Source organism: Conger conger, chromosome 9 (genome assembly GCF_963514075.1).
Source record: "Conger conger chromosome 9, fConCon1.1, whole genome shotgun sequence".
Lineage (NCBI taxonomy): Eukaryota > Metazoa > Chordata > Actinopteri > Anguilliformes > Congridae > Conger > Conger conger.
The window spans coordinates 41,705,666-41,727,234 of record NC_083768.1 but is presented as its reverse complement, the minus strand read 5'-3'; the positions used below and the strand labels follow the sequence as shown (position 1 = coordinate 41,727,234).

Sequence of the window (21,569 nt, the reverse complement as noted above, 5' to 3'; positions counted from 1 at the left end):
TGTAGGAAATGTAAAGAACACTAGAGCCTTACCCCGAGAATACTAGCACTGCTGTGCTGACCGACAACAAAAAAAACCCTCAATCTGTCCCTTACCATGATCCAGAAGTAGACTAGATTTCTCATTGAAGTAGTCGAGTTAGATTCCCTGGGCCAAGTAAAACCAATATTCTGTTGAGTACTGCGGCATCCATAACGTTGCACTTCCACTAATAATATGCCCAAACTTAAAATAGAACTCCCACTAGTTTGACGGTATCTTTTTTATTAAAAGGCATGTTACTCGGGGTTACCAGTGAAGAAAGAATGCAAGGAACCAGTCTTAATAAATATACAACATAAGCATTTAAAATATCTATCTTTAATAAACGATGCAGGACCCATATTAAACCAATACAATGGTTTCGATCTATTCTTTCTGAGTACAACACGTTATCTCACGCCCCTTTTTGCATTCACTTTCGTACAGGGTTTTTTTGTCTAGTTTAGCATTCGTAACAATTCTAACAGGGATTACGAAGACAAAAGAATAAACAAAAAGGCAAATGACATCTTTAAAATAAAATCGGATGATTTCCCTCATTAAGGGGGAAAGTATACAGACAAACCAAAAAAACAAAAAAAACAAACAAAACAAAAACATTGGGCATATGGGCCGACAAAATTTCCGCCATGTCAGGACTCAAATGATTGAAGCATATTTAGAAGCAAAATGGACACAAAATAATACACTGCTTGCTTCGTACATCATTCCAATTGTGTAGACTTGACAGTAACGCGTGTGGACTTTAACATATCACTGAGGGAACCAAAGCCGCAGCAACCCAAGTGTTTTAAAAAAATAAATAACATTTTTAAAAAGTACTGTTTAGCCAGGGATTTGACACTCTTTTCCCCCCCCTCAATGATTTTCTTCCCCTAACAGAGATTCTCGTCTTTTTCTGGGACAACAAAAAAAATTATAAAAAAAAGAAAAGAAATAAGTCACGTAAGTCACAGTGTGAACAAAAAGTGTCCGAGGGTTGAAGAGGGAGGGGTTAGAAGCGGGCTCGTTTCATCGCCAGGGCCAGTTCAACATCGGAACCTCGAGCTCCAGAAAAGATTGTTCCAGATCAGGGTCTCCCAGGCAACAGCAGGCGGTTGGGTTGCCTCCAATCTAGATTTTTCCAGAAAGGCCCTGTTCATTCCAAGTCCACAGCAGTGTGTACACGTGACGCACCCATTTGGAGTGTCTAAACCCAACGGTGCTGCAAAAACCCTAATTTTGGTAGAAATGATGATTGTAAAACAGTTCTTCACTGGACTTCACAACAGTAGGATTTGGCGAGTGTGTGTGTGTGTGTGTGTGTGTCTGTCTCACTGGTCAGAGCGCAGATTGAGTGTGTGGAAACGCTGGAGGCCTTGTCCCATAACTGGCGGTACATGCATTCCTCCGCGTAGTCACAGTGAATGCACCACTGCCAGGTCGTCTGGTCGGAGTAATTATCGGCCTGTGTGTGTGTCCGTGTGTGTGTGTGTCCGTGTGTGTGTGTGTCCGTGTGTGTGTGTGTCCGTGTGTGTGTGTCCGTGTGTGTGTGTGTCCGTGTGTGTGTGTCCGTGTGTGTGTGTCCGTGTGTGTGTGTGTGTCCGTGTGTGTGTGTCCGTGTGTGTGTGTGTGTGTCCGTGTGTCCGTGTGTGTGTGTCCGTGTGTGTGTGTCCGTGTGTGTGTGTCCGTGTGTGTGTGTGTGTGTCCGTGTGTCCGTGTGTGTGTGTCCGTGCGCAGTCTCTATGGGCGTGGCCGCTGTCCCTGGGGGGCGAGGTCACTCCATGCCGTCGGGGTCAGCCTGGGCCATGTAGGCGTCCAGCTCTGCGTCCAGGTGGCCCTTGGTCTTGGACATGTAGGCGTCCAGCTGGTTGTCCAGCTGCTCCCTGGTGACGGCGGGACGGCCCACCCCTCGGCCCCTGCCCCGCCCGCGGCCCCGAAACCCGCCGCGCCCCCGCAGGCCCAGTCCTCCGCGACCTGGGGAGAGAGAGAGAGCGCCCGGCGGGCACGCGGTTAGCGCCTGCAGCCGCTAACACGGCCCACGGCGACTCAAACGCATCACACTCATTCAGCACACGCATTTACCCGAAGACGCACACAATACGTGCATACCGAAGGACACGGTAACGTCTCCGGAAGTTTGATTTGGATAAACTGCAATTCGTTGGTCTACAGCCATTAACATCTATAGTCGTCACGGTTACACAACGGCTCCGGACATTACTCGTGTTGTTAAAACGGATATAATCTCAAACGAGCCTTCACGGATAAATAAAGCATAACTAAATAAAAGGCACATCATCCATCCAGGTCACTTCCAAGGATCATCGCACCAAATGACTCCATGTGTACACAACACACAAGCAAAGACGGAACCACAACCAGAAGGGTACAGTAATTAAGATATTTGGAGCAAGTCTTCAGTCGGTGTTTATTCCACTGTGTACAAGCCTTTGCCAGTTCAGAGACCGCTTAACGCTAATGTGCCTGATGAACAGTTGTAATTATGTACTGTAATTCGGCGTGCGGACTCACCTCTGGCTCCCATCCCGCCCCGGCCGGCCCCGCCTCCTCGGCCCGCCAGCACGCCCCCGCGGCCCCCCAGGGCCCCGCGCTGCCTCATGCCCCTGCGCAGTCCGATCCGCCCGGGGCCGCCCCGCCCGCGCATCTGCCCCATGCCTGCGGAGAGAGGGACCGAGGCAGGGCTCCCGATTCAGCTCACTGTCACTCCATACACATTTTAACAAGGGCACTGATCGCTGGAACCGCCCGATTCAGAAAATAAACATTTTATATACGCTTTATGCGATGTGTTACGATGTAATGGAGCATGCTCGTGTAGAAATTAATATCCTCCAAAAGGATAAAAAGAATAACCAGCATGTGAAAACTGTCACCCCCCTCTACCTCATTCCAGGCCATGTGTGTGTGAGAGAGCGTGTGAGAGAGAGAGCGTGTGAGAGAGAGAGCGTGTGAGAGAGAGAGCGTGTGAGAGAGAGAGCGTGTGAGAGAGAGAGCGTGTGAGAGAGAGAGCGTGTGAGAGAGAGAGCGTGTGAGAGAGAGAGCGTGTGAGAGAGAGAGCGTGTGAGAGAGAGAGCGTGTGAGAGAGAGAGCGTGTGAGAGAGAGAGCGTGTGAGAGAGAGAGCGTGTGAGAGAGAGAGCGTGTGAGAGAGAGAGCGTATGAGAGAGAGAGCGTGTGAGAGAGAGCGTGTGAGAGAGAGCGTGTGAGAGAGAGCGTGTGAGAGCGTGTGAGAGAGAGCGTGTGAGAGAGAGCGTGTGAGAGAGAGAGCGTGAGAGAGCGCGTGAGAGAGAGCGTGTGAGAGAGAGCGTGTGAGAGAGAGCGTGTGAGAGAGAGCGTGTGAGAGAGCGTGTGAGAGAGAGCGTGTGAGAGAGAGCGTGTGAGAGAGAGAGCGTGTGAGAGAGAGAGCGTGTGAGAGAGAGAGCGTGAGAGAGAGAGCGCGTGAGAGAGAGCGCGTGTGTGAGAGAGCGCGTGTGTGAGAGCGCGTGTGTGAGAGAGCGCGTGTGTGAGAGAGCGCGTGTGTGAGAGAGCGCGTGTGTGAGAGAGCGCGTGTGTGAGAGAGCGCGTGTGAGAGAGAGCGTGTGAGAGAGAGCGTGTGAGAGAGAGCGTGTGAGAGAGAGCGTGTGAGAGAGCGTGTGAGAGAGAGCGCGTGAGAGAGAGCGTGTGAGAGAGTGTGTGAGAGTGTGTGAGTGTGTGAGAGTGTGTGAGTGTGTGCACATCACAGTGTAGCAGCAGACTGAGGACCACACATTGCCGAACGGTGGTTTGACAGACAGCTGCTCTGTCCTGCTGTGGCACCCCCACCCAGCTGTTGTCGGGCGTTTGTTTGAAGACACAAATGGCAGAAACCCAATGGGGCTGGGGGGGGAAGGGGGGCTTTAGAAAGACCTGACGCATGTCAACACCCAAGGAGCCCTACAGAGACCAAACGGTGTGACATCACACCCCAGGATTATCCCAAAGCTGAGCCAAGCCTGGAATCCCCCCCCATGGGAGCAGACCAGCTGAGCTAACCATGCTAACAATAAACACAGTAATAACACTGCCTAAATCAGCTTTGCCCAACCCCGTCCCTGGACATCTACCGGCCTTGTAGTCCCCAATTGGGCATACCAGATCCCCAGGAACGGGGTGGGGGGGGGGGGGGGGGGGAAACACCTGGTCTACAGAACACCGATCCTACCCAACAGGACGCAAACCTGTGAAGGCAACGCAGGACCAAACGAAAGAGGAAATGGCGGCGAGGAAGCTCACCTCTCAGGGACAGGGCGCCCCTAAACGCTGCTCCACGTCCCCCGCGGCCTCGGAGTCCCCCTCTCGGCATCCCGCGCAGACCGCCGGCGGCGTACCCGCGCGCTCCCGGCCCCCCCCGCATCAGGGCGCCCATGGGCCGGCCCAGCCTGGCCTGGATGTTGCTCTTCCCCAGCCGCTGCTTCAGGCTCTGAGAGGGAGAGACCACTTTTGGTAGGCAGAGGGGTGCGGGGCCGACGCGCTAGTTTTTTATTTATTTTTTCTTCAGCCGGGAGAGTTTACGTCACGATGCGGGGTCTATAATTTGACTGATTCAAACAAGGCAGCAGTTCCTCTACTGTAGCCCTGAGGAAGTGTTAACAGTTTTTCATATGTGCAAAACACAGGAAATGATGGGTCTTCAATGGAGCGGTTACCAGGGCTGTACATCGCTTTCCAAAACAATTTAACCTCACCACATTACTTTGCCGGAATAGAAGGTACGCCATCCTAAATGACATGCCACATACATATCCATACGGATTTAACCGATGTCTGAAGATTGTATCCGTATACCGAAACCTGCAAGCTACAAAGACAAATAGCCAATTTAGATGTGACATTTCTTCAAGAAATCAAACCTGTTCTACACTGGCCACTGACCAAACAGCTCCACACGCCCGAGGCAAGGAAAACGACCATCTGCATTGCTTCTCCCAGGACTTTTTACCCTTCAAGGCTGCGAGATCACAAATACGCAAGCAGAATGTTCCTAACTGAACATTCTAATGCTGAAACAATCACTACCGGTGACTGAAAGCAGTTCCGGAACACGGACTTCCAAACATTCAGGAAAAAATATATATATATATATATATATATATATTTTTTAAAAAATATTTTTTAAATAAATAAAATAAATAAAAAAAAACACACTCTCCAACCAGTTGAGCTCCCCCAACACGTCACTAACCCAACAGCCCTCGGGGGGAACCTCCCCAAAGCAGCCCCGGGGCTCCAGCCCGACCCCCTTCCTCACCTGCTTGTGGTGCAGGGCTGCCTGCACGGAGGGCCGGTTCTCCATCTGCTGGGCCAGGCGGCGGTTGCGGGCGCTGGCCATGTGCTGCTGTTGCATGGTGGCCCTGACGCTGACCGGCGTGGGCTGTTTGTTCTTCAGCATGTTAGTGAAGCTTGTGGGGGGGGGGGGAATAGAGACGGAGGGGGGTGGAGGAGGAGGAGGGACAGGGTTTCAAAGCAGATACTCCCAACACTATGGAGGTACCCCCACAGCCGTCAGCAGCAAGACACCCAATGCCTGGTCGCTTTTTTTTTTTTGTGCGCAATTCTCTCTCGCTCGTGCACTCTTTGGTAGTCTGAAACATCAAACCAACCCTACTTTTCTGGTGGCCTGGTGTGACTTTTTATTTTATTTTTTTAAAAGAGACCAACACACAAGGAGAGGAGGATAGACGAAGCAGAGAGAACATGGACGACAAAGTGGAAAGAGGGAAATATTTCAATGAAACAGACGGGGGGGGGGGGGGGGGGGGGCAGATAAGGAGACGTTCGACAGGGGAAATGGCAAGAGAGACAAATGAAAAGAAAGGGGAGAGAGAGAGAGAGAGAGAGAGAGAGAGAGAAAGGTAGCGTCAGGTGTGCCACTTACGGGCCTCCAGCCACCCTGCAGCGAACGCCATCTGCTGGGAAACAGAGGCAGGGCGAGGAGGCCCGGGGCCAGGGTGGTGCCCAGCCACTTACAGCTCGGACCGCGCCCCACGGCCCGCTGTGGTGAAGGGGAGGGGGGGGCGGGGGGGGGGGGGACGGAGGGAGGGCGGAGGGGAGACTGAGCGCGTCCGAGCCAGGACTGGGCACCGGGTTCCACATCAAGAGTGAAGCAAAGGGGGGGGGGGGAGGGGGGAAGAAAACAGAAACAAAAGCTAGAGACACTACACCACATATTTCGGCCACCTGAGCGGAGAGCGCGCGACGGGGCAGTGCTTGCGCTTTTTTTTGGGGGGGGGGGGGGCCGTGTCACCCACCTCCCCCTGTGATCACACAGGTACCACCAACCCTGCAGGGCAGCTCAGGGGGGGTCACGCGGCCGCATAGGAGCCGCCATTTCCAGAACAGACACCTTACCCGTCTACATGACCATCATCATCATCATCATCATCATCGTCAATCATCATCTGCCCCCTCCCCGCTCACCTACAGTGTGCACTGCTCACAAAAGACAAAAAAATCGCGCCCGAATATACGTGTAACCATTTCAACGGCGTTTTTCCCACAATGCTATCTCTCTCGCTTTCCATCGCTCCTCGGCTTCGTATGGTAACGGGAGAAGCCGCCGTCAGCTTTCTTCCGTGAGCAGTGCGCACGTCCGGGCAGGTGGCGCCGGTTTCTCATTTCTCGTCTTCTGTTCTCCCCCCTCTTTTTAATGGTCGCGCCGCACATTTGGGGTGCGGGCGAGAGCTCGGTGCCGTGGGGGGGGGGGGTCTGGCTCTCTATGTAACCCCAACGTGTGACCCCAGATCCTCTGATACTCTGTCAGTGTGGCGTGCCTCTCACCGCTCGTTCAGCGACACCTTGGTGGTGCTTTTCAGCACGACTTTTTGTGACGAGGGGGCGCTCATTTTCACTGCCTTCAATGAACAACGGACAGGTTCCTGGTGGAAAAGAAACCAGAGAAACAAAGGCGTTAATTACAATTTTAAAAAAGGGAGGGGAGGGGAAGGGAAGGGAGCATTAAGGTGTGAGATGACAAATATGCGACTAGACTGTACTACTGGAGTGATCACTCCTGGTAGTTGAAAGCAATGGAGTTGTAGAGCACCGACTAAAAATTATTTAACGTGTTCAGAATGTAAAAATAGTCATCCGTCATGAGGCTGTGACATACTAACTTAAACAATAACCATTAACTACATGCCGAGGCAATCAGTCTGATTGCGAACCAACTACGCCACGATATTAACGCAAATAAAAAGTACATTCTCTCGCTATATAAATGCCAACCATTGGTTAACGCTGCAAATTAGCTAAATTATAGCCACCTAACAGACTAGCTAGTCAAATAGACTGCCCTCGGCAGACAGGTAACGTTACCACGTTCTGGTTCACTTGTTTGTAAAGAAGCGGTTAACGTTTGCTATCATAGTTAACGTTAGTAACTATGTAAACAGAACCCGTAGTGTTAGCTAGTTAGGTTTAATTAAAAATTGCAACACGCGCATTGTTCGCATAGCTAGCTAATTTAGCAATCTTATATCCAGAATGTAAATTAGGTAACGTTATCTAACCCGGTTTATCTAGTGATTTCGCTGCTGTCGTTCGAAGGCCAAGTAAAACGTTCGGCACAGCACTCGCCCATTTACTATAGCAAGCTACAGCCAGATTAATGTGCTAAATTATCTATTAAAACAGCGTGCTAGCTATGCATCTACCTAACGCATAGCAAGCCAACAACAGATTATAAAAGACCCAATTAAGCTCCCAGTAGCTATAACGTTAATCAATTGTATTTAGTTAGTTATATTTTATTATTAAATTTGGTAACGTTAGTGAAATAGACTCGACTTACTTGTAGAAAAACGTTGGAACAATTATCAAAGGCGAGTGCGTAGCTAAGCAGATGGAATGAATAAGGATTCCTTGGCTAACCGACGCTATTGAGCTATTCTAGCTTATGCTTTCAGTCAAGTTTGAATTGAACAACGTTGTTATGAACTTTTTCGAGTAGCAAGACGGCTACCACACCTTCTTCACCCTAATTAGAGACACTTCTTCGCTAAACGATATTTACTTCAGATATACGCTAGCTAGTCAGCTAACACTACAGCCGCCTCGCTTTAGTGCCCCTCTATGATAAAATGGCGACCATCAAATCCGCACTGGGGGGAAAATGGAGCGACTTTACGTATGACTACGTCACGTGTCGCGAGATCTCCCTGTAGAAAGTTGATCGGTGACGTTACGGAGAGGGAGGAAAGATGGCAGCGCTTGCAGTTGTCGAAACGCCTTCGGGGAAAGATGTCATTGCGGAGGGACTTCTTGAGCTACTAAAACCAGCCGTGCAGCAACTGGACTTGCATGTCCACTCCGTCAGGTGAGTTGGTCCTACACACGTGAGATGCTTAGTTTCAATTGCTTCCATTTCGCTGTTATTTGTTGCTGCTACGCGGTAGGGATTGCTGATGCTTGTAGCTGTGACAGTTCCTTGTTTTTTTTCCAGTCCCGTGATTTGCTCACGGGTTCATAAGACAGGTTCATGCGAGGCTTTAGCTGACTCACTGGGTGAGAATGCTAGCTACCTGCCTGCTAGGCAACACATTTTTTAAAGAATATATATTTTACTTATATATATATAAGTAAAAATTACTTAAGCCCCATTTCACAGAGCAATTGTGTTCCTGCACTTGGGAGTCAAACCAGAACCAATTTTAGTCACGGGATAACCAGTTCCTATTTGCAGGGCAGTGGCATCAAATTGCCTATTTTTTGCCCCTGGTTTCAAATATGTGCAGAATCCTAAAATTCACCTGTCTTTCTAGTTGTGGAGTAATTCAATGCAAAGTTTGGCAGAGTACACCAGGGTAGTCTCATCTCTGGAGGTTTGCTGTTTTTCTTTTGCGGATTCCTTTCAACCAGCATTCGGTGTTTGCGCTGTAACTTCCTCCGACCAACAGCTTAAATTAAGCCCTTGTGCTGAAAACGAAATCGGTGGAGAAAAAACGCAGACATTGTTGCCGTCCAGAACTAGCCTTCAGTCTAGACGGTGGGCAAGTGGTGATCCCGACAGGTTGAATGGCCGGCTGTTACCATCAAAAAATATTTTGTTCCCATGTTGTCCCTTGGCGTTGAAGTGCTAGACATTCCACTTGTTTGTCTTTCTTGTTAAATTCAAAAGGTAAATATTGTTTTAGGAAGGAGGTGCGCAGGTAACTGTTTACTCGACTTGTTATATATTTTTAGATGAATGCAAAAACGTTCTGGATTGCAATACCCCCGGAACATTACTGCCTACTCCTGAAAACAAAATGAATGCATTTAAAAAGTTGGACACGTTTTTGTCAACAGAACTATCGTTTCTTGTCCCTTCACCGTGAGTTGGTCATGGAAAAAGTACTTTAGGGGCTAACTTTGTCTTGTAGAGTTTTAAGAATAGACGTGAATGGTTCCTTTTGCATGGTAGCCCAGGATAGCCCAAATTCGTATTTTGTATGCATAAACCAACTATCCATTGGTGTTCTTGTAGTGCAGTGGATCAGTCCACACATTTTCTCACATATATTGGTAATATGTAGGATACTATATTTCATGTCATTCTTCTGAAATGTATATTAATTTCTTTTCAATTATCTTTGTTGCTTTTTTTTTTAGAGAAAGTCAAGTTGAGCTGCGGGAACACATTGATAACCTGGCCACAGGTAAGTCCAAGAATAGGATATAAGATATTATATTATATATAATATAAGAAAACAAGTGTTAGTCGTTTTAGGCATTTTTCTGAATCAGGTCAAGACCTACTTTATCCCCACCCCAGTTTCATCCTCTTCCTCATCCTCTTCCTCTCTCCCGTGCCCGTGTCAGAGCTGTGCAGAATCAACGAGCACCAGAAGGTGGCGCTGGACCTGGAGCCCTATGTGAAAAAGCTGCTTAACGCCAGACGGAGGGTGGTGCTGGTCAATAACATACTGCAGAACGCCCAGGTCTGTGGCCCGGCCATGCTTCACATGCTTCCCTATTGTGCTTTTGCTGTTGTGCCGTTTGCATTGAAATGGAATACTTGGAATTTAATAATAATTTGTTATTTAGCTGACCCTTTTATCCACAGCGACTAAGCAGGGGACAATCCCCAATCCAGCCGTTCGACATTGCAGAAACATGGTACATTCTGACTGTGGCCTAATTTGGCCAGATAAACACACTGCTAGGAATATATATATTTTGTATATATATTTTTATATATCTTTATAAAAGATTTCACATATAAGAAAGCGTAAGAGTCTCTGCTTTCTTGACGTTTCACAAAGGAGGTATCAGTAAAATAAAATCTGTTAATAACAAGTAAAATATTTAATGTTCTATGATGTGAGGGGCACACATTGGAGAGACCATTGTTCCTCCAGGTGACAGACCCAGCATTTTCATTGGTGCAGTGCTTGTCCAATCAGCTTTCTCTCTGCTCACTTAAAAACTCAACAGTCACATAGGCCAATCGGCATGCAGTCGGCACAGTTTATTTGTTTAGCCAATCAAAACCCGCATGCGACCCAGGGTTTTGATTGGCCACATCTCTCCTGTGATCCCATTCCTATCTGCACTATCTGTCCAAAGACATGCAGGTTAGGGACTAAATGAAAATGAGCTCACCAGCTAACTCTGGCACATTTAAATTGATTTGGAAATTGAAAATGTTGATTTCATGTGTGCTGTCCCTGGTAAGGCGGCACGGATGGTGCAGTGGGTAGCCTCACAGCAAGGAGGTCCTGGGTTTGAATCCCCGTCGGCCGGGGCCTCTCTATGTGGAGTTTACATGTTCTCGCCGTGTTTGCGTGGGTTTCCTCCGGGTACTCCGGTTTCCTCCCACAGTCCAAAGACATGCAGGTTAGGCTGAGTGGAGAGACTAAATTGCCCATTGGTACAAGTGTGTGAGTGAATGGTGTGTGTGCGCCCTGCGATGGACTGGCGACCTGTCCTGGGTGTATTCCTGCCTTTCGCCCAATGTATACTGGGATAGGCTCCAGCCCCCCTGTGACCCTGTTCAGGATAAGCGGGTTAGGAGAATGAATGAATGAATGAATGAACGAATGAATGAATGAATGAATGAACCTGGTAAATAAAATAAAAATAAATAGCAAAAAGTGACTGTGACTTAAGGAGTGTTACAGTCTTGTAATAAGATCTTATTTTTCTTTCTATCTTGAAATTAATCAAACTGTCTCAGCTCATTGGCAATATTTGCATCTTATTTAGCAAGTAGAAGAAACAAGATTTTAGGTCACGGTACAAGACTAAAATGCTTGTTATTTTGGCTTTTTCAGTGTGTGCTCTCTGCTGGCCCCTGTCTGAATACAGTGGGGGAAAAAAAGATATATTCATAACGAGGCCACACTGTCTACTCTCATGAAAAAAAAACAAAAAAACATTCAACTTCAGTGAATGTCCTGTTCCTGGTACAGTGCTGCTGTCCTGTAGGTTTTCAGTTCTAATTTGGAGCACCTGATTTCACTGAACGGCAGCTCAAGGAGATCTCTAGCTGCTGAATGAGGTGTGCTTTGTTAGGGTCGGAGTGAAAACCTGCAGGATGGTAGATCTTCAGGAACAGGGTTGGGCAGCCCTGCTCTAGCTGTTTTTTTTTCTTCTCTAAAAATGTATATTCATTGGAGGCTCCTGTCCTTGCCAGCCCAATGAAGTATGTGGGCCAAACTAGGTGATTTTTCAGGTCCAATAAAGGCACCTCTTTCGGGGAGAGAGAGGAGTGCATGACCTTTCCTCCGGCAGGTAGCGTAGTGTATGCACGGTGTGGGAGGTGTGCAGACGTCTCCCTCTTGGCAGTAAAGGGCGGGCAAGACACGCCTCTGTCTGAAATAAAGAGTCCGTCTGAGTGGGAATCGGGGGCACTCCACAGGTCTCATTACTGTGCAGAATATGGAACATCGGCTGTGTCTAACGCACCGCCTGACCCCCCCCCCCCCCCCCCCCCCCTCCACCTCAGGAGAGACTGCGACGGCTGAACCATAACGTTGCCAAGGAGACGGCGCGTAGGAAGACCATGCTGGAAACTTCTGGAGCTTTCACTCCGCGCTCTCCCAGCAAGCCGTGATGCAAGCGCCCGGGCACCGCAGCGATCGGAGCGGGGGCCGCGCCTTTAGCGCGAACACGACGATGATGCAACGGACATGAAAGACCGGAGCTCTCGCTCGCTCTCTCTCTCTTTCTCGCTCTCGCTCTCTCTCTCTCCTAGCGCTCCAGTCTGGTTCCGTCGACAGAGATGCTGTAACTCTGTACCCCTGCACTGTTAAAGAAGCTGGTGTGCACAGGTACACTAATAACGCACCCGCAAGGTGCCCTTGATAGTGCACGGTGATTAACGTACCGTAGCCAGCTGCAATCCATGTGATGTAACACTGTACATGCTAGTACCCACACTGCACCTGTTTGTAGTTTTTTTTTTTTTTTCTTTCCTCCCCCACTATCCCCTATCCACTCCTATTAATTATGTCTGTTACCTGCAGTAAAAGAGAAAGCTTAAAAACCCTGGCACACATTAACGATTGGATAACAAGTTGGGGGGGGGGGGGGGGGGGGGAATGAAACTCAGCAGCTGAGTTCAGCTCATCTCCCTAATCGACAGTATAGGAAGTAAGTGTTTTTATTGATCGATGTATAAGCACTTCGATTTTTTTTATAAGCATTTAGATTAGACCTGTCCTGAAGGTTCTCCCATGGGTTGCAGTACCTACCGTTGGCCACGGGGGGATCGTTTGTCACTGAAAAAGGCCGGTCTTTTGGTTTGGTCCTTTGGAAGACTGCTTATTTTCGCATTTTTATTCTTCTGTAAAGTATGAAATTCTTTTTTTTTAAATACAGTTCAGAAACGTTCTGCCAATAACAAGAATCCATTTTAAACAAGAATTAACTGAACCCATCCACTTGCCCGAGCGACGCACATATTTATGCATCTGGTCACGGCTATTGAGCGAAACCCTGTATTCGCATCTCTGGCAAACCCATCCCTTTTTTGCGGCGGGTTTTGATTTAAATGGATCAGGTGTTCTTCACGGCGCTACTTCATTCGGGCACGGCTTTGGGGCCTGTATTGATTTCCTCCTAATACAGGCAGTGTTTGGCGCATAGTGAAGGATTTTGGGGGTGGGGGGGTTTGGTTGTCCCCCTGACTACACATTGAGGCTTTCCAGCTGCGCACATAGGAACGGGCCTTAGCCCTTAGCATGCTACATACACACACATTACCCTGACTGGAGAAAGTGGGGGTGGGGGCTATTAAACAATGATTTGAAACTTTTATGTATTTCATGTCATTGACGTCTAGAAACCAGGGCCTGTTAACTGGCCCCTCAGAGTGAGACAATCCTCATTGTGAAAACTACAGAAATGATTGTGTTTCGCAGGTATGCAATGTTGTGAATAAATCAGGAGGGCCTCATCATTTCTGTGCTCTCTTTCTTGTTGTTAATGTTTTTTGCACACGGTCACATTCAGGGCAACTCATAAGGCGATTCACTTGACAAACACATTTCCAGACAAACAAGAGCAAAAAAAAGTGTATAAACTGCATTTAACATAAAGATTTGCTCCAGTTTAACCTTTAAATGTGCCGAATAGGAAATCTATATACAGTATATATATATATATATATATATATATATATATACAGCCATGTTTCAAAACTACTAGGATTTTTTTTTTCATTGTGGATTTGTACTAGCACTTGTATTGGCTTAATTCTTCATTCTAACCGTGTTCTTCAAGTCTTGTCAGAGGCATTTGGAAGTCGTCCTAGATATGAGTATCTGCCAAATGCCTGTGTGTAGATGCAAACTGGAGTCTTAAGTTATGAACAAACAAAGAAGCAATAAAAGTAGGCCACAAATGGACAGGTAACCTGAGGCTACTTCTGAATTAGTCACGAAAATAAAAATGTGTGTTTACGCGCTTATTCGGATAAGCCTTTCAAAGCCCTGAGCCAAAGCAGAAAATTAAGGACAAGCGAACGCAATACTTGCAGTGTGTTGCCACAGCAGGTACGCTGGGACTCAAACCGAAGGCTGTGATCGCTAGGATTTAGGGGGGAGAGCCTGCCGGTATGAGAGGCATCTCGGGGGACGACCGAATGGCGGAGTCGAAGAAACCCAGAGAAAGAATAAAAAGGGAACAGAATAAATAAGCCAACAATAAACGGAGGGGAGCGGTCTCCGAGTGACTCAAGGGGGGGGGGGGAGTCCGCAAGGGGAACAGAAACGCTCGAAACGAAAGGCAATGCCTGAGCAATACAACACACAGAATATAGAACAGGTGAAGTATAAACCAGGAGGAAAGAAGAGAATTTGACAAGTATGAAGATGACAGTTGGTTAAAGGCTGGACAAGGTGAGGACTTTTAATACGCTGTTCGGAAAGGTCACCTCTATTACCGCGTAAGGAGGAGAAGCAGGAGCTTGTCAAAGGATGTAGTTCTGCTGGGAGATGGACGAGAAGAGTCCCAGAATGACCCCCCCCCTCATGTTTTTTTGGGCGGGTTTTTTTTTAGCAGGAAGTGAAAGGTTGAGACTGATCCAGAAAGGTCGAAGGTCAGTGAAGAGTGCTGAAAGAGTAGAGAGAAATAACAGGCCCAGCTAAGAAGTTCAAGATGGTGGAAAGAAAGGAGATGAATGATACGGGCACCTAAATCCAGGAGGAGAGAGGCAGCCATCTTGATTCTATCTGCTTCATAAGTTACTGGGCTTCCATCACTAGGCCTACATTTTGATTGGCGGGTGCTCCTGTTGTCCACACAAAGACCATGGTTTCCCAGCTCCAGTTGTACCTGTCTAAAATATAGGATGGTAAAACAGTGATAGTATGAAAATAATGATTTTGTGTCCTTAAAATTATACAGTTCTGAGTGGGTTTTTGGATATTGGATACCAAAGTGAATGGGCTCTACGCAGATACAGCCTTTTAAATTCAGCATTTTTTCATACTTAATATAAAACAACACAGAAACATACATGAAACCGTTTATTCGTGTAAAACTTCACACATATATTTAATGCCCTATAAACAGCGTATTTATGATACTAACCCATAATACTAAGATCTCAATTTGCTCATTTACACACACACACACCAAAAAAAAAACACTTGCATGAGCTAATAGAGTAGAATTGTTTGTAGTTAAATTTGTGTGTGTAAAGATGAAGCACTAATGCTAATAAGAACCAATGAGGTCTGGAAAGAACAGAAAATGTTCACTGTCCAAATACTTATGGCTGCACTGTAGGTTGCAGAGTTGTCCCAGGAACTGGACTGGGTGTTATGGTCTGTGGACTTTTATCGTCCCAGGCCAAGACGAATAGGATACGATCATATCACTTTTTCCCAGGCCTGGGAATTTCACCCAGCAGTCCCGCAAGGTTGTGCCGGCATTCTGACTTCCACACCCGGAACGAGTGGAGTAGCTCGTAGGCACTCACACTTCTGCAAACCTAACATACACTACGTCTGTCTCTGTAAACTACTACCAAGTAATGAAAGCTGACTTTGTAAAATGCAAAATCAATCCTGATGTTCCCAAGTATTCATTTTCTTTGTCCCACTCAGGGGCCCTATCGATTGGGACTGTAGGGCATAGATGTTTGTCCTAGTTATACTGAATTGCTAATTAGCTGGAATATTATTTTTAGCAGACATTATAGCTCTACTTGTGTTACACAACTACTTCTATAAAAAGCTAAAATATCAATATAAAACAAAATAATAATACACATATTTCATATATCAAAACCAAAAGTCACATACCCAAACAAAAGTTGGATATTTTTTTACTTTTTTAAAAGCGGAATCTAGATGATTGGAATCTATTGAATTGATGTGAATTTTTTATTTTCATTATGTTCATTTGTTCATAATGCTGTCTGTACAACCAAAGTCCATTCTAACTAATGATCTCAAACTGAGGAAAAAACAAAAAGTTATTTATTTACATATGTTCTCCTCAAAATACTCATTATAGTTTAATAAGGATTCGCTCTCCTCCCGTCACCGTGCGCAGGGCACGAGGACTTCAATTTTGGACGGTAAGATCCACATTTTAATGTGTTCATTCTTGCGGCTTCAAGTCCAGACTTGCGAGACCTCTGCTGTATCCAGTCCAGTCGTATTGTGTTTATGACAAAAAGAACCCTTCGATCGAAGATCAGAGGACAGTTAAAACGGTGAGGGGGGCAGCAAAAACTACGACGCAAGGATCCCCCCAGCTCATACTCGTCACAGTTTTTAGTCAACGGTAGCTGGTGGAGAAGGAGAAGACTGGAGTGGTGGGGGGAGCGGATGACGGGAGGGGGGGGTGGAGTAAGCTCGGCGGCGCCACCTTAAAAAAACAGCCGCGCCGACCTGTCAATCTCAATGCGACCCAGACAGACCTCAACCCGGAGGCCAGCCGTGAGAGTCGCGCCGCCATTGGCTGAGCGCCGCTGTCCCTTTGCAACGGCGGCCCCCATTGGCTGGGGCTCGCTGAGACACTCACGCGCACAATGTCTCTCCTCTTTTGTTATTGTAGCGAGCGCGAGGAGAGGCTTCGGGAGAGCTGCAGGATGCGCGATCGGAGACAGAGAGGCTGATAGACTGATATCGACTGCGATAGAGACCGAGTCAGACGGAACCGGAGAGAGGGGGAAGGGGGACGGTATTTCGGAATACTTCTTCATTAACCCCCCCAACCCCTTGAAACGAGCACCCTCCACTTACTTATTCGTCTGCTGTCCTGTCGATGAGTAAGTACAGTTCATCTATTCTTTTTTTATAATGAGGACGGTTTTCCCCCCGCCGGGCGAAAAGGACAGTCGTTTTAGCTGCGTGCGTTTCTCGCTAGCTTGCTAGTAGACCAAATAAGAGACAGGAGACCCCCCCTCGTTCTCTCCGTCATTCCCCTCTCCAGACTAGCGAGCTCTATCAACAGACAGACGTCGGAGGTGTGGATGTCTAGCTACATTACAGATAACCCACCAGCAACTTCAGGAGACGCGAACGTACATTCATATGATTCAATTTCCCTGCTGTGTGTGTTTTTTATGAAACGGGCTTGCGCAGTATTTTAGCTCGGTAGCGTGAATAGATGTGTAGACTAGCTGATTGCCTTGCCGGATCGCTAGTTTTGTCTAACGTAGCCTACTGAAAAGTGACAGGGTCAAATGACGTGATATTACCAATTATGGTGTTGGTCGTATTTGCGTGTTTAGGAGAGTGCTAAGTCGGCAAGCAAGTTAAGTAGACGTGGCTGTTTAATAATATTAACCATACTATTATTGTGATTATTGTTATTGTTAAGCACTGTTGATAATTGACTCATGTCTTAACTGTTGAGCTACAGTATTTAGTCCCATAGAGTGCAGTCTACTGAAAGGCACAGAAAAGTGACTGTTCTAAAAGCTTGATGTGCTTGTCATTCAGTGGAATGAGCAGGCTAATTATAATGATAATATATTTATGTAGCCTACACAACTATTGAAAACTATCAAAATATTGTAACTGGTACAGTTTATAGAATGCACGATTATTCACTTTCATGTACTACGGTGAACAATGGATACAGTCTGTAAAGCAACGCTCTACAGTGTTCCCGTTTCAGGAGCATTTGCATGTGCGCTAAGTGGAAAAATAATTTAGGAGCACATCTAGTAAATTGTGATGCATTAGTGTGCTCCTTTCATCTTAGGAGCACATGTGCCCCTTGGCAAAAATGTTTGTGTGGAGCGCTGTAAAAGGACACACACCGATTGGCCCTATTGGCCCTGATAGACTGTGATAGGTCACCTATACAAAAGCCGCACTATGTCGGCTTATTAACGGAACACTTTCACATTTTCCCACAGAGATGTGTTGTTGGAATTGGCGTTGTCCGCCCGCATATTTCCTTTATCTTTGCACTGGTACAGTAACTTCATGGCCTGAGTTTTTGGGCTGGCTCCCTGTTGCAGCTCCAGTTTGGCGACAGGATCCGTGGTTCTGTGTCCCTCTGGAGGGCCTGAGTGCGTCCCAATACTCGAAAAATGCATCCTCTTTTCCTCCACTCGCCCCCCCCCCCCCCCCCATTCTGCCAGATAGGAGAAGGACATGAGTAGAGGAAAGGAGGATGATGTTTTTCAGTATTTCTGTATTTTTCAGTGTTCTCTTCTATATGTTCTTCTGCTTGTGCGACTTGGTTTATCCTCTCTGTTTCCCGCAGTGGAGGTGTGAACGTCTCTCCACCGTTGGGGTCAAAGGTCACCTTGCCAAACCCTTCCTTATTCATCTCTCCTGCTGGCCTGGGGGGTGTGCCAGGATTACTGTGTTAGCTAGACAACTGCACGAGTAAAACCCACAAAGCAGGATTACTGAGTTAGCCGGATAACTGCACTCAGTAAAACCCATAAAGCAGGATTACTGAGTTAGCTGGACAACTGCACTGAGTAAAACCCACAAAGCAGGATTACTGAGTTAGCTGGAAAACTGCACCGAGTAAAACCCGGAACCGTCCCTAAACTGGAACATGGACTGAAATAAAGGCAGCTGCTCTGCGTTTTACTCTGTGAATTTATCCAGCTAACTCAGTAATCCTGCCTTGTGGGTTTTACTCAGTGCAGTTATCCAGCTAACTCAGTAATCCTGCTTTGTGATCCCTATGTTAAGGCCTCAGTTTGCCTTTTGGGTTTCATCATTCTAATAGCCCCTGTTATGGTTCCTCTGCTCATGCCTCTCTGCCCCCACAGCAGTTGTTGTCTTGTTTTTTAATCCGAATTGTTTTCCGGGGTCTTGCTTGCATGAGCTGTGTTGTTATTAAGTTGTGAGAAACTCGCGCTGGACGTCTACTGAGATTCTGCTCAGCCTCTTGCCTTGGCTTGGCTTTTCCTTAATAGGCAGTTTTGTTCTTGTGTAATATTTCTCTAATATACTTGGGCCCACGGCGCTGGTTAAATTACATAATAATAATAATAATAATAATAATAACAGTAATATTCATCGTGGTCATCATCTTTACCCTTATCATCATCGTAAAGCATGCGGGCTGGACATTATTAATTCATGGGAGTGGACGTATAAAGGCTGGGAGGCTCAGAAGTGATGACTGAGACGGCGTTCCGGCCCTTGATGGCCCGGGGAAGAGCGGGCGGGGAGGGAGAGAGAGCCCGGACGTCAGCGCTCTTGACGGGGCGAGCCGCGCGGAGACGGAACAGCGCGGTGTCAGCAGCTTCCTCCCTGCCCCGCGCCGTCCGCCTCTTAGCACTGCGTGCGATGGCGGAATCTTACAACGCCTTTTATGTTTAGGGTCAGCTATCGTGATAGAACCGCGTTGACAAAAAATGTTTTTCCGTGCGTCTCGCCTTTAACCGTTTCAGGTGTGAGGTCACAGACATTCAGGTTCTCAACTGAACGTTCTAATTGCTGATGTAACAATCGCTGTGTAAGTGTAAGCAATAGAGGTCTAAAACACTGGTTTAGAATAGTTTTCGCTCCTCAAAGGGTTGATATCTCCCAGATGAATAAAGATAACCTGTTTTTTAAGAGATGTAAAACACTGAAAGGGGTGACATTGACTTGAACATCATACGAGGGTTAACTGCAGGAGGTTCTGGCCGGCAATGGGAGGTTCTCGGGCCGTGGCACACTGCAGAACACCCGTTGCCGTGGCACTGTTACTGGGTCACGCCCCTTTTCATGAGAACCAGAACGGTTGGCCTTCAGCAGGAGGAAGGCGGCGCTTTCGATGTTTAGAATGTGTACGGACGAATCGGGGGTCTTACGAATCTGGGGTCACTCAAAAACATAAGCACTTCCTTATTCATCATCGTACAATTTGGACCAGTTTTACAGACCCAGATTAAGCCTCCTTCTCGACTAGATTCTATTTTGAATGGAGATTCTCCATATGAACTCTATTTAGTCCAGGACTAAGATTAATCTATTCTGTGAACAGTGACGGGGGCAGTTTTGGATTACAGTTAGGTCTACATTCATAAGGCTATAGGTGGTTTCATGGACACAGATTAAACTTAATCCTGGACTCATGAATAAAGTGATAGAGAGTGGAGGTACATTTTTGTTCTTCAAGGATCAAATTTCCCAAATGTACCCTGAAAGTACAGGGATGTTCTCCTTGGGTACAAATGAGTAAGTTTTCCAATGAAAAAAGGTGCAAATTAATTATATATTCCTGGCTAGGTACAATTTTATGTATTTTATGTACCTATAATCTACCGACAAGCATTTGTACCTTCCTCGGAACTTTTTGAATCTTTATTTCTCAGAGTGTAGATGTATTACTAAAGTCCTACGAAAGCAACTTTTCTCAAGGACACAGTGGCTGTGCCCCACCTGAGGGGTTTGAACCTGCAACCTCCGGGACACGAGCCCGGTTCCCTAAGTGTGGTGCCGCACTGCCGGCTTTTTGGGGGTCGCGGTCTCGGATGCAGCCCCCCTCCGCCCCCGCCCCGCCCCGCCCGTGCCAGCCTCGGCCTACTCGAGTGCTGACGCTGTTTCCCGTGCGTCCGTGACCTCGCGCGTTCTCCCGATGCCTCTACCCGCCGGTCCGGGCTCTTCCATTAAGCGCGTAATGGATTTTGAGTCGTGTTCGAATCTACCGTATAGAACCGGTGCCTCTACATACCCAATCAGAGAGGCCGCTGTGATGTCATTACAGGTACCCCGCTGCCTGTTTGTGTGCATTAAGCCCATTTTAGCCTGTGTTGTAACTATTACACCCCTCCCCTTACTCTCTCTCTCTCTCTCTCTCTCTCTCTCTCCCCCTTTCCTACCACATGGACCCAATCTATCCTCTTTCATCCTCACTTTTTCCTTTCCTTTGTCGTCTATAACATGCCCCTTTGCTGTGTATGCAAAAGAACTGTAACCTCCGCACTGCTGACATCACAGTGTTTAACCTTTTATGGTGAGGTGAGGTCACAATTTATGTGATTAGAATGCTCTTCCAGTGCTGATGTCACAATCCCTACTGGTAACTGAAAGCAATGGAGTTCTAGAACACCGACTTCCAAAAGCATTCCAAAAACTGTGCACCTTCTCCTAAAGCAAGGGTGCACAACTCCGGTCCTGGAGGGCTAGTCTCTGTGCTGGTTTTTGTTCCAACCAGTCACCTTAGTTTTAGTTTTCTGACAGCTGTATGAACTACACTAGTTCACTCCTATGCCTCAATAGAGTAAAATCTTTGGGATAAACTTGCAGTCTGTGGTTGTAGCCGGAGCTCATACAAATTTATGATCAAGATTAATTCAAGAACTAATTCAAGAATCAAGAGCAGAAGTTGGCACAAAATCCTGAAGCGGATCGGCCCTTGCCCTAGAATCAGTCACAGTTACTATAATTATAACAATAATATCATCTTACAAGGTGTTCCCCGAGTGCTGGCTGGCAGCTAAACGGCCGACTACACACCTCTGCTTGGGCGGATACTTTTAGACATGTATTTAAGGTGTTCTCGCTAATTTCGTAAAAATGGGAACAACTTGTTTCCCCTCCTCCAACACCTATAGCTGGCTATAGCCGCTGGCTACTCAAAAATTTAGGGAGCCCCCTGATCTTGG

At 47.1% G+C, this 21,569-nt stretch overlaps 3 protein-coding genes across 3 annotated transcripts in view; 2 read left to right on the top strand and 1 right to left on the bottom strand.

Annotated features, from left to right (window-relative positions):
• Positions 1–344: 344 nt before the first annotated feature.
• chtopa (chromatin target of PRMT1a) lies at positions 345–8,477 on the bottom strand. Its single transcript, XM_061254183.1, has 6 exons — positions 7,851–8,477; positions 6,839–6,936; positions 5,310–5,460; positions 4,295–4,481; positions 2,557–2,700; positions 345–1,998 (listed from the first exon to the last, which is right to left on the bottom strand). Exons 2-6 carry the CDS (start codon positions 6,901–6,903, stop codon positions 1,799–1,801), a joined length of 747 nt encoding a protein of 248 aa, XP_061110167.1. The 5' UTR covers positions 6,904–6,936; positions 7,851–8,477; the 3' UTR covers positions 345–1,798.
• On the top strand, positions 8,199–12,564 carry snapin (SNAP associated protein). The gene is made up of 4 exons (XM_061254184.1): positions 8,199–8,375; positions 9,650–9,696; positions 9,860–9,978; positions 11,988–12,564. The coding sequence occupies exons 1-4, from the start codon at positions 8,260–8,262 to the stop codon at positions 12,093–12,095; spliced, it is 390 nt and encodes a 129-aa protein (XP_061110168.1). The 5' UTR covers positions 8,199–8,259; the 3' UTR covers positions 12,096–12,564.
• A 3,995-nt stretch (positions 12,565–16,559) lies between these two features.
• smad10a (SMAD family member 10a) overlaps positions 16,560–21,569 on the top strand; it is a 34,959-nt gene continuing 29,949 nt past the window's right edge. The window contains 1 exon segment of the mRNA XM_061254706.1: positions 16,560–16,766. The gene's annotated coding sequence lies outside the window, so the exon portion shown is untranslated.